This window comes from Papilio xuthus, unplaced genomic scaffold (genome assembly GCF_000836235.2).
Source record: "Papilio xuthus unplaced genomic scaffold, Pxut_1.1 DF825946.1, whole genome shotgun sequence".
In the NCBI taxonomy this organism is placed as follows: Eukaryota; Metazoa; Arthropoda; class Insecta; order Lepidoptera; family Papilionidae; genus Papilio; species Papilio xuthus.
Genome location: NW_013532703.1, coordinates 10,409,113 through 10,420,856, shown reverse-complemented (window position 1 = coordinate 10,420,856; position 11,744 = coordinate 10,409,113). Strand labels below are relative to the sequence as shown.

General features: G+C 34.0%; 2 protein-coding genes across 3 annotated transcripts; both read right to left on the bottom strand.

Annotated features, from left to right (window-relative positions):
• Positions 1 to 175: 175 nt before the first annotated feature.
• LOC106124960 (uncharacterized) lies at positions 176 to 6,279 on the bottom strand. 2 transcript variants are annotated; one of them, XM_013322005.1, is made up of 11 exons: positions 5,930 to 6,279; positions 5,432 to 5,537; positions 5,215 to 5,311; positions 4,798 to 5,062; positions 4,599 to 4,718; positions 4,231 to 4,323; positions 2,790 to 4,161; positions 1,953 to 2,057; positions 1,565 to 1,742; positions 1,248 to 1,386; positions 176 to 1,154 (listed from the first exon to the last, which is right to left on the bottom strand). In XM_013322005.1, exons 1-11 carry the CDS (start codon positions 5,938 to 5,940, stop codon positions 446 to 448), a joined length of 3,195 nt encoding a protein of 1,064 aa, XP_013177459.1. In that variant the 5' UTR covers positions 5,941 to 6,279; the 3' UTR covers positions 176 to 445. The 2 variants fall into 2 exon arrangements, with proteins under 2 accessions (XP_013177459.1, XP_013177458.1); XM_013322004.1 differs by lacking the exon at positions 5,930 to 6,279 and having other exon boundaries at positions 5,432 to 5,913.
• A 3,192-nt stretch (positions 6,280 to 9,471) lies between these two features.
• PIG-T (phosphatidylinositol glycan anchor biosynthesis class T) lies at positions 9,472 to 11,510 on the bottom strand. Its single transcript, XM_013320341.1, has 3 exons — positions 11,181 to 11,510; positions 9,813 to 11,102; positions 9,472 to 9,742 (listed from the first exon to the last, which is right to left on the bottom strand). Exons 1-3 carry the CDS (start codon positions 11,335 to 11,337, stop codon positions 9,522 to 9,524), a joined length of 1,668 nt encoding a protein of 555 aa, XP_013175795.1. The 5' UTR covers positions 11,338 to 11,510; the 3' UTR covers positions 9,472 to 9,521.
• Positions 11,511 to 11,744: the final 234 nt, after the last annotated feature.

Below are 11,744 nucleotides of genomic sequence, written 5' to 3'. Positions count from 1 at the left end.
AAATTGACTCTGAATCTTGCGACACAAAAGTACGTCGGTAAATAATAGGATCGTAAAATGAAAAAAAAAACATATCATATAAAGTTTTAATACTTAACAATAACCAAACATAAATAGCTGATTTTTCATATCAAACAACAAAATTTATAAAAAACAGTAGTAGATTTTAACAATTGATTACAGTACACATATATACATGATTTTACTATTTGTCAGTTTCAAAACGAGCAAAAAAAGACACAAATAGCAATCAAATAATTTTATAAATACTAGTCTCAAAAATTTTTCAAAATGATTTTAAATTCATTACATGATTTTATCGCTACAAAAGTATTGATTGGGCTCAAAAGTCATTCAAAGATGAAATATCAAAATGCATGTAAGAATGTAATACAAATGTATGAAAATAAAATTATAAGAAATTAATATACGATTACGAAGTAAATCACGTACAGGTAGGAGGATTTTCGAGTTTACAATAGCATTCTGTTTTTGGTATAGCACGGCCAGAGGTCTGTTGGAAATAGAGAGGCGGCTGTAAAGGTCGCGACGCAGCCGCAGTCAGACGGTCGATGCTATTTTTGATTTCTGAGATCTTGTATCGGCGCTCACGTTCCAGCCGAAGTCTCTCGACGTGCTGCGCGTGCGCAATGCTGCGCTGCAACATTGCAAGGCTGTCCGTACGAGCCGGGAACCGCTCCACATTACACGACACCTCACCAACTTCCGCGGTCTCCGTGTCTACAATCTCTTTATGGTCCAAAATCATACCCAAATTCAATTTCATATTCGTCGGACCGTCTCTAAACGTTAAATACACGCTCGCCTGATCCAATACTCGCAACGAAAAGTTTTCGTTGACTTTCAATGCTTTCATTTTAATTTGAAACGGTTTGAACTTTTGCGTCAGCTTTTTGCTTTTCTCCTTAATAAAATTATCGAACTCGATCGCCAGCATTTCTTCGTTGTCCGGTCGCAGAGTTTGTGTGTCCCTACCTCCAAGTTTTAGTATTTCTGGATCTTTGACTGCCATTTGTGTGTCCAACATAACTTTTTGTAGTATTGGAGGATCGTTTAGTTCGTGCCATTTCCAATGTGATACCGGGCCTATGCTTTTATCTAACACGACTCCTTCAGTTTGATTATATTTGAGTCTTGAAAGTAAAGAATAAAAAAAAATATAGTTGTCTTATCGTGTTATCTAAATTTACCCTTAATTATAACATACATAAAGTAAAAACTATTACCTTGTTTTCCCAGTGTGATCAAAAACAATGCCGTTACCGAGATAGTCGAATGTCGCTAGAACGGTTATCGGTCGAGGGCAACCTTTTTCATCGGGTTCTCCGTTACTGTACACCACGTACCGCTGACCGGCATTCATCTCTACAACATTTTGTCTTTATAGACATATATGTTGACCAATTAAGTATTAATATCGTAGTAAACATTCTATTAAAAAGTTTGATTTATCCCCATTTTTCTTTAAGACCCATCGAGTTGTCTGCAATATGGGTATTTTTTTGTGATTAGCCACAATTTCATTCTAATATCTTGAAGTTACCTTCCGCATTATAATAATCCAAGGCTAATCTGCCATTCCTGTAATACCAGCGCCCTCTGCCGTCTTCATGGAATTCCGCGAGAATCTCACCCGTGTCGTAGTACATCACCTGTTTGCTCTTGTTGTTCTCGAACCAATCGAATTCAGGATGTGAAGGCCGCATTCGATAAACGTTCAACTAATATCAAAAAAAGAAAATTGGAGATCTTGTCTAAATTGTAGAGACCATAACATTGGTGCTGGTCTATAACGTAGCAAAAGTATTTTTAAAAATACCTTATGACTAATATTTTGTGCTAAAGCAGTCGGTAAAACGAAATAATCTTTCAAAGACATCTTTTGATTGCATATTGCCTAATTTTTTTAACATTAATTCCCTTCTAATTACCTTGCGTACTATTTTCTCAGTTGGTAGCATGGTCCAGCCCTTGTCAATAAACGAACGATTCGACAATGCATACCGCACAGTACCTTTAGCAGCTTCTTGGTCGCTCTGAAGTTAATTTTACAAAGGTAAAACTCAGGACACATTTTACAATAATAATTAAATCTAAGAATTCCGAATTCCTTATTTATTTATTGTTATGATCTAGCTACTATGTGTGCGAATAGTGTGAAATTCGTTTACTTTCATACATGTTTTGGTCAAAATTATAAACTTACGGTCACAGATTCAGATTTTTTCTTAGACATTTGTAAATAGTGTTACTAAACTAATAATCTTCAAAATACATTGTGCGAAATAAATTAATTTAAAAATTATAGTCCCATCTATTATGACAAACTGTCAAGTGTCAATTTATGACAATAAATCATTGTCACAACATCGCCTTTATTACCCGCCAGTTTTTTATGCCTTTAAACGAACCAAAAATACCTGGGTGGCTAGACAAAAAGCGTTCGCTCCGAAGCGATTCCATAACGAACTTCAAAAATGTTCAGAACTGACAATAACTTTCGATAAGTCATGTGATTGTATCGCGTCAGTCCCATACATTTTTGAAGTTCGTTATGGAATCGCTTTGGAGCGAATGCTTTTTGTCTAGCCCCGCTGTTCCAGTTCGTACGGCATATAGAAATAAATATCGAAACCTATATAAGTATATATTATATAATTATACTAACATTACGTAAGTTTAATTATGTGGTCACCTAAACCGGGATAGTCACGCGCCAAACGTTCCAAAATTATATTTAGCCTTGATTGAAAAAAAACATGACTTACAATTTTTCTTTTCTTTCTACCTTCTGTATAAAGAGACATGGAGGTTTTCTTATCCATGACTTCTTTTTTAACTTCTGTGTCAACCGCATAAAATGTGGATTCAAATAACAAAGGTCGAATTTCTTTCCTCTTATCTCTTTTATCACGTAGTTTTTGTTTTAAGATTTTTTGTCCTATTATGATTTCATTGACTTGGTTTAATTTACTTTTTCTTAATAACTCTTCAATATCAGTATCTAAATCAGAATCTTCGCGGCTACCTGAGGGTGTTCTTTCAATTTTGGGAGGTGGTTGACGCTGCACCGGCGGAGGTAAAATATATAGTTCTGATTGAGTTAATTTTTTAGCTTTTTCTTGTTGCATTGAATCTCTAAATTTGAGCAAACCTATGTCATGATCGTCAACAGATCCTTTCCTTATCTTCACTTGATTTACATTTATATTTTCCGTGTAAGCAGATTTACTTCTTTTTTCTTTCTCACTTTCTTTTGGAACTTTAGGTTCTTTTGGACTTGTTAATTTATCCTTAGCATCCTTCATAGCCTTGGTATAAGATTCGCTTACTGTTATTTTATTTTCTTTTTGTGGTTTCGGCTGCGGAGCTGGTTTTTCTTCCTTCTTTTTCAGCAATTCTTTTGAAGCTTTCTTCACTGCCATTATTAAACCGTCGCCGCTCTCTTCTACTGGTTTGATCTTTTCTGGTTTTATTTCCGCATATTTCATTTCAGTTTCAGGCTCTCTTTTAACAGGTTGACGATCTTTCTTAACGCGCTCTTTGACATTTTCCTCTAATCTTCCTGAAGTAATTTCTTTGTCAGGTTTACGTTTTGTCTTTTCAGGTTTATTAATAGCTTTCGGACTCGGCGATTCAGGAGGAATTTTAGGCCGCTTACTTATGTGTTGGGGTGTACTTGTTCTTGACGAAGCATCAGAACTTTCATATTCTTTGTCTTTTTTTGATTCCTTAATCAATTTACCACGTTTTACTTTACTTTTTTCTGAAATTGTAGGAGACGAAACATCCAATACTTCTTTATCTTTGTCATCTTCTAAAGTTACTCGTACAGAAAGAGCTTTCTTTTTCTTTTGTTTTCTCTCCCCTGTTGAAGGTTCCTGCTTTTGTCTTTTTTTTAATAACATTACTTTCTCTTGGATTTCTTTAAGCAGTTCGCTTGAACTGGCATACTCTTTAATGTCCTGAAATTCGGTATCAGTTTTAGGAAACACATATTTGAATGTTTCTTTGGAAACTCCTGTCGTAATGGTTGACTTCAATTCTCCAAAATCGTCGTATTGCTGGGAAAGTTTTGGACTTAACAGATGCCCCTGTTCCTTCGTTACTTCCTCTATATCTAAGTGACTTCGAACATCCCTGTTAAAAATAACTATATAAAATTTGTTTTACTAAAAAATATAAAAAAAAATAATGAAACTGACTAACATTTTTGGGGCATCCATTATTTGTTTTGGTTCATATATACGCTCAGGTGACATACATAATAAACTTGACTTTTTTTTATCAATTTCTGCTTCACTGTTGAATGAATTTAAAAAAAATATCTCAAAATTTATCTAAATAAACTCTAATGACGTAATGTTGTGCATAAAACTGCCTTGTTTTAGAATATAACGTAAGAAGTCGAAAAATTGCTTTAGATATAGAAAAATATGACGAGTAAGATTCAAACCAGTTTTTCACTTCCTTCGTCCACTACATGTGTTTTGTCCCGACCGCCGTCATTTTTGTCATTTAGGCCGCCACAAAAATCTTTTGTCATTCGAGAAATAAATAATGTAATAATAACGAACTTTTTTAAGACATCATTGACTCGTTGTTCATACTTAACCCGCTTCTGCGGCGATAATAAATCGGGAGAATCCGGCCCGTGTAATGCTTTCCGTCGAAGAGCTAGCAGTTGGTGTGTGGAACTAGAAAATTAAAAAAGTATTTATCCTTAAACATATCAAAATATTATGATGTCATAGAAAATATATTTAAAAAAAAAACCTTTTTTTATCCAATATCTGACGAATTTGCGCAATCCATTTCCCCGTGTACTCTTTCGTTAAAGAATCTTGTAATGACTTGTTTAAGTTAAATTTATCGTAAATATTATGACAATATTTACATGGTTCCACTTCATTTAATTTATCGCTTATACAACAGTCGCAAATAACTATTATTTCGTTTTTCTTAATAGTCGTGTTATTGAAAACATTAGCAAGTCGTTTAAGTATAGCTCTACACCGTTGACACGTAAAATCGCTTGATTCTGGAAAATCCATCTTTTTTTTAAATAACCTAAGTTTAAAAAAAATGTGAGAAGTCAATAACGTCACTACTGATACTCGTGTCCATGACATTAACGTTAGACAGGCTTTAGGCTCGTATCATTTAATAATTGTCTAAAAAAAAATCATTTACCAATTTTTCTCAAAAATTCGTTGGAATTTATCGTATCATCTTGCGTATTTTGAAAAATAAAACCTTGGTGTTCTAACAAATCGTAATTTTTATTATACTGAAAAAAAATCATTCATAATGAAATTGTAAAATCTCCCTCGGGGCCATCGTTTTTTTTTAATTATTTTTTGGTATCAAATTTTTGAGTTAGTTTGAGCTGTGAAAAATTTAAACTCACACATTCCGCATCTTGTATGTACAGATACACTTCAAAGCCAGTTTCTGAAATAACTTTCTTAAACTCCTGGCATTCGGTACAATTTTTGCAACAAAGACACTGTCTTCTGAAATTTTCGTTTAGGAAAAAAAGTAAGAACATACTTATAATGTTGACTTAAGGATATCGTCGATACATCCCGAGGCAAAACCTACTCGCATTGGCGTGATATTAGGGTGTTTAATAGCATTAAGATCCAAACAAATTGTTTTTATTATAACTAATGTTCGCTTGTGTTTGATGAGTGATTAATCTTACTTAATATCGAATGTATATGGATAGATGTTTATTTGAAGGTATCGCTAGAACGACTGTATGGAAATTCGTCATAGATGTAGAACATAGTCTGGAAGAACATATAAGCCACTAATTAAGTTTTTCGAAAATACCGCGCGCGGAGAGCGGGCGACAGTTTTTGTCATTTTAAGTAGGACCTAAACAACATGTAAGAATACATACCCTAGGATCATTTTAAAATAAATTTTGCCTTATATCTTCGCCGAATTTCTGGGACTATTAGTCATTATTTTGGAATTCCAAATCACTGAATAAAATTTTTCAAGCTTCCCATTTGTAATTTAATTTGACATCAAGGGACTTCAAATTACTGTCAATGACAATAGTATAGTGCGTCAAGGCGCTGCTATCGCCTGATTTTGTCACAAAATATGTAAAACTCATATTGCCTACATAGGCATAGGAAATGTCGTAAAAGGTAAAACAAAGACCTTGTGACAGCTATTGGACATTAACAGGAGGGAGCTAGTGAACTATCAAAACTTAGTTTGACTTGGTATGTATGAAATAATAATTGCTGTGAATATCTATATTAGTTATTAAGTGACTAATTAAATTAAAATTAATCTACCAAAATAATACTATAAACTATAAACTAACACTAAACCAAACTAAATAATATAAAAAATCGATCCCAAATCGCTGTGGTCGCAAGGTAGGGTTCCCAAGAGGCTGGCGGCATTTCCCCGTTGGATGGCCAGGCTCAATCTTTGCCCGAAATGCACGCCGGCCCTTGGATCCGATGAGGCGTGCGGAAATCTCCTTAAACAGGCGCCGGGCTTCCGCACCCCATGGCCCCAAGGTCTCCACGGCAAAAGGCGCAAATATATACGGATCTGCCAACGCCGCATATTTACGCCTTTTATTGATTTCATAAAAAATAAATAAAAATCCGTGTACAGTCAGCGTCATATAGATCGTAACAGACAAGATATGCAAATATATAGGTACACCAAAAGTAATCAATTATATCGGTACAACAAAAGTCCTCAAATTGATAGATACATTCACCCTGCTCAAATACATCGGTACAAACAAAGCGTCAAATATATGAGTACCTGCAAGGTGCCCATAAATATCGTAGCAGCCACAGCGTCATAAGTAACTAAGCAGTCAAGGTGTTCAAAAATATCGTAACATTTGACAAAATTGAACTCTATCTCTATATACTTGTGATACAATTTGGAATAAACTACTTCTGTTACATTCATTTGACACTTTGTATTAACATTATAGGTTGTCCGGAAAGTTCGTTCCAATTTTCGATATAAAGCTTACAATAGACTGTAGCTGAAGTGGATTCATTTTCGGATTTCCACCATTATCAAACGTCACAAAAATTTCTATTATATATTGTGAATAATTTCATTTCATTGGTTGAGATAAAAACTAATTAAAAAGACGTTTTAGGTATAGAGTCGTACCAATATAATTGAAAAACGTTTCCAAAAATTTAAGAGAACAGGGTTTCAATATTCCTTATAAAGCGGCACGAACTTACTGGGCACCCAATATTTTTCTTCTCCTGTCATAACGCTTAAATATAAAAGTTTGTCACGCCGAATATGACAGATACGTAATAACTAATATCAAATTTTGCCTTGTCACAATATATACGAGTACTAGTTTGGCGCAGTATTCTAGTATGTTTGCCGTAATATGTAAGTTTACCGGTTCGAATCTCAGGCTACTTTTTTTATCATTTTATCAATTACGGGGTTATTTTTTCATAACCAAAAAAATTTTGTTAATGTAAAATTTTGCTCGACAATTTTTTTTTATAATTTTCGCTGTCGGGTAGAAAGAAATTTAAATAAAGTTAACAACAATTAATTAGGTCAGACCATCGCGGGTGAAGTGAGTGGGCGGAGCGTGGATTGTCTTTGCGGGTTTTAAGTATGGTACGCGCAGAAACTATACGTACAGGTGTTATCTACATATGTGTGCGCGCCCACGCACACTGGAATGTTTATGGCAATCGACCAAAAAATTGGTGTAGTTTGGATATTGACATTCAGTTTTTTTTTCTTTGTTTCTTAAATATAATCAGTATCAGTAAAAGGTAACGTGATATTTTTACCGGTACAAGTTTAACAAACATGAGTAATAAACAAATTACATGCCAATAGCGCATCGCTTTATCTCCTTCATTTTTGTTTGAAATAGAAACTTTAACGGTCAAACTCATTAGTCCAAGGCAATGTCAAAAAGTACCTAATAACTACGGCGATAGAGTTGAATTATTATACATGTGCTTCGATATTAAAATTAAAAAGCTTAAATATGAAAAAAAAATAGTGGCTTGGGATTTGAACCGCCGACCTTACGTACCAACGGCGGCGAACGGTAAGGCCACGAGACCAAACTAGCATATATGAAAAGAATTTCAAAAGAAAAAATTCAAAAGAAATTCATAATTTAAAATACAATGGCGACGAGGATAAAACCGTGAGTACGGAAATAAATTGTATTTGTAAAAAAAAGGAAAGAGAAGACCAGTGTGTAAAAAAAAGTAACATTTCAGTAATTGATGGACGAAAGTATTGTTTAAATTAGTATGTCTTACCTTACAAAAAAAAATTAAAATAGAAGGTAATGGATTGGTAAAAATAGCAACAGTCTTGTCTGTTTACATATGATAGTTATTTGTAAAACGTGGACTTAAGTTGTTCCTAGCCGTGAATGTAAACTTAACCAATTGAATATCGATATAAGATCACAATATTTGACTATCAGAGATACAGATTCATTGCTGTACTCGTCCGTCTAAGTTGTTCCCTACAAAGTGCATTACGATACATGTGCAAGCGACAAATTAATTCCGGTCTATTGAAGAAGCAGGAAATGAATAATGAATAAGGAAAGAAAATATCGAACTATTACAATGATAAAATAAACATTACTTTACTACGGGGGTGTATACCCACGACATATACTAATATTGTCATGATTTCGACCAAAAACAATAATCAAATGCATGTTTAAGACTGTCTTCGACCTATGGTTGACAATTTGTGTGTAGATGGATAATAGCATCCGGCGATGTTATCTCGGTCAAGCTTATGTGTATACGTAACTTCAATAACATAGGTACAGTCACCTCCAATTAAGTGTAAGTACTTTCGCACGAACAGCGGCGGAAGAAGAAGAAGAAGAAGAAGAAGAAGAAGAAGAAGAAGAAGAAGAAGAAGAAGAAGAAGAAGAAGAAGAAGAAGAAGAAGAAGAAGAAGAAGAAGAAGAAGAAGAAGAAGTGGCTGCTACGATATTTATGGGAACCTTGCATGTACTCATATATTTGACGCTGTGTATGTACCGATGTATTGATGAGCAAGGTGAATGTATCTATTAATTTGAGGACTTTTGTTGTACCGATATAATTGATTACTTTTGGTGTACCTATATATTTGCATATCTTGTCTGTTACGATCTATATGACGCTGACTGTACACCCAATATTTTCATACCAATTAAAACTAGAAAATTCAGGCGTATTTAGCAAAAACTGGATATCTTTTCATATAATAATTATGTTATAAATACAACAAGACATTCACGCCTATAGAGAACAGGGGTGGATAGCAGACGTGTGTTACGATTGACCCAATCCTGACACACCTGTCTAACTTCATCGGAGTCCATAAAGTGTGTCATAAAATAGCATATTTGAAGGTTGAAAATAAAATCACCACTATTAAAAACTTACCATAAGTTTATTAAATAAATATTTGGTAATCTGCAACTAATAACAATAATACTAATCCTGCTTCTTTTTAAACAAGTTCATTATCTTCTGTCGTAAAGAAATAGGGCTTCCAACAGCTTTTAATACAAGTTCTTTAGTGCAAATATTATGTAGAGGTCCAAAAGCCAAAGCTACAACTGTACATGCAAGACATATTACATTATATGGCATACTGAAGTCAGGAGTTGGCAACGAAACCATTGCCCCATTAGTTCTGAATATGGCTGGATACCCTGAAAACAAAACAATGTTAAGAAACTTGAGGAATAAGGCATTAAATACAAATATTTCATAAATACTTACATGGTTTTGATGCATTTATTATTGAATCCATAGTACTTCCAGTGACAGGTAAGCTAGTGTAATTTCTAGCAGTGGGTAGATTTGCAGATATCAAAGCGGATCCAATATAAAACCCGTGATTGGCATCCGGAGGATATTCTTGCCATTTTAAGAAAACAAATTCAAAATCAATTGTTATCGTTGTTGTAGACTTTGAAGGTAAACGCATAAGGAGTTCTAGATGATAAGGCTTCTGTCGACTCCGACCAGGAGAATAATACAAAGATTTGACTAGTTTACTTTGTGCTTCTCCATTTATTCTTAGAGAGCTCAGTTGGATAGGTAACCACCACGGAGCATTTTCTAATAAAACAATATCAATTGGTGCCCAGTAGTTATTTTTTATTTCAGTAACTATACCACCAAACTCCTTGCCATAACCAAGCACATAACGGTTAAATGTTAGTGGTGGTGGTATTGTGACCAGTACTTTGTCTTTTGTACCATACTCAGCTCCAATGTTTATCATATGATTTGTTGGAATGATATTATAAATAGCAAGAGTTGTATCACTGCCTCCTCTTTGTGAAAGTACTACACTGTCTGGCAAAGGATTTAATTTAAATGGAAATGTATCATTAGAGGAGACATCAACATAGATTTTGCTAGACGATGATAATGGACATGGTCCTGGCAAACCTTGACCAAACAGTTTTCTAAATGACCAATCCAAACTGTTTATAATTTTTAAATCATATACTAATGCAACAGTTTGCTTTATTTCTAGGTTTATTTCAGAGCAGTCTTCAACTTTACATATTTTTCTAACATGTACTCCTATGGAATGGTAATTAGTGTTGTGAATCATTCTTGAGTTAAGAAGTGCTGCAAAACCATGGCTTGACTCACATGGCAACAATTTTTTCCATGGTGTCAAGTTTTCAGTGCAAACAATTTCTCTTGGCAATGTAGCATATCTGAGCTGTGATGTAACATTTTTATTAACCTTTATTGCTCCCATGGGCCACATGGCCATCTGAGGTGTTACAGTATTAAAGTTATCAATAAAGTTGAGTGAAGCACAGAAAAGTCCAGATAGAGTAGCACTCAACTTCCTCCAATGAGTATCAACATCAGTGACACTGGGCGAAAACCAAGCATAAAGTTCTGCACCAGAAGATGCATCTAAAATAGGATAGCCCCATTTGTTATGTCTCCATTGGCCTTCAGTCAATGTAAGATGCAGCTCATCAACTTGATAACGAGACATAATTTCCCCCAGAGACCGTGGCGCTAAGTGGGAGTGCTCAACTGAAAGTTTAAAAACATATTATTTATTATAGAATTTTATACAAGGTATTTAGATAAGATAAATTATTATGTTCGTACATGATGTTTCTTCATTTTGAGTAATAAATTGGAAGTAGACGTAAAGATTAGTTGGCGGTAAAGGTTTAATAAATATTTCTTCTTTAAAATCATCTGCAACGACGTAAACAAGTGTTATAGACACTAATAAAAGTATCATTCGAAATCTAATCCACATTGTCAACGATTATTCTAATCGTAAATAAAGGTATGCCTCTTTTTTAAACTTGCAGAGATTCAAATTAATGCAAGCACAGTAACAACAATTGTTCTCTGTTTATAAGTTCAAATAATTAAAAACATATTTTTCGGTTTTTTAGAAACAGAAATGTGACAATGACAAGCAAATGTCAACAAAAATTTTATATACTCTTTGATTCAGTGGCGCTAAAATGCAGATAAGAAAATAAGACAGTTTAATTATATCATTTTAAAAGTATCTATTTATCGGACTATTTGTTGTGAAAACAATTTAAAGCAGTTACTCCATAACCCAAGAACTCGAAGAAGATATTAGGTCATAGCATTTTGTTGAAATTTAAAATGAAATGCTTGTGTGGATTTTTGTTAATCTCAAAACATTAC

What these genes read in the sequence shown, in the direction of transcription:
- LOC106124960 (XM_013322004.1), bottom strand. Translation starts at nt 5,572, where the DNA reads ATGTTCTTACTTTTTTTCCTAAACGAAAATTTCAGAAGACAGTGTCTT. An exon ending in GTCAATGATGTCTTAAAAAA is followed by an intron (nt 4,324 to 4,598) that starts GTTCGTTATTAT and finishes TTCATTCAACAG; the next exon opens with TGAAGCAGAAATTGATAAAA. An exon ending in CTGAGAAAATAGTACGCAAG is followed by an intron (nt 1,743 to 1,952) that starts GTAATTAGAAGG and finishes TTTTGATATTAG; the next exon opens with TTGAACGTTTATCGAATGCG.
- PIG-T (XM_013320341.1), bottom strand. Translation starts at nt 11,337, where the DNA reads ATGTGGATTAGATTTCGAATGATACTTTTATTAGTGTCTATAACACTT. An exon ending in TCAAAATGAAGAAACATCAT is followed by an intron (nt 11,103 to 11,180) that starts GTACGAACATAA and finishes TTAAACTTTCAG; the next exon opens with TTGAGCACTCCCACTTAGCG. An exon ending in AATAAATGCATCAAAACCAT is followed by an intron (nt 9,743 to 9,812) that starts GTAAGTATTTAT and finishes TTTTGTTTTCAG; the next exon opens with GGTATCCAGCCATATTCAGA.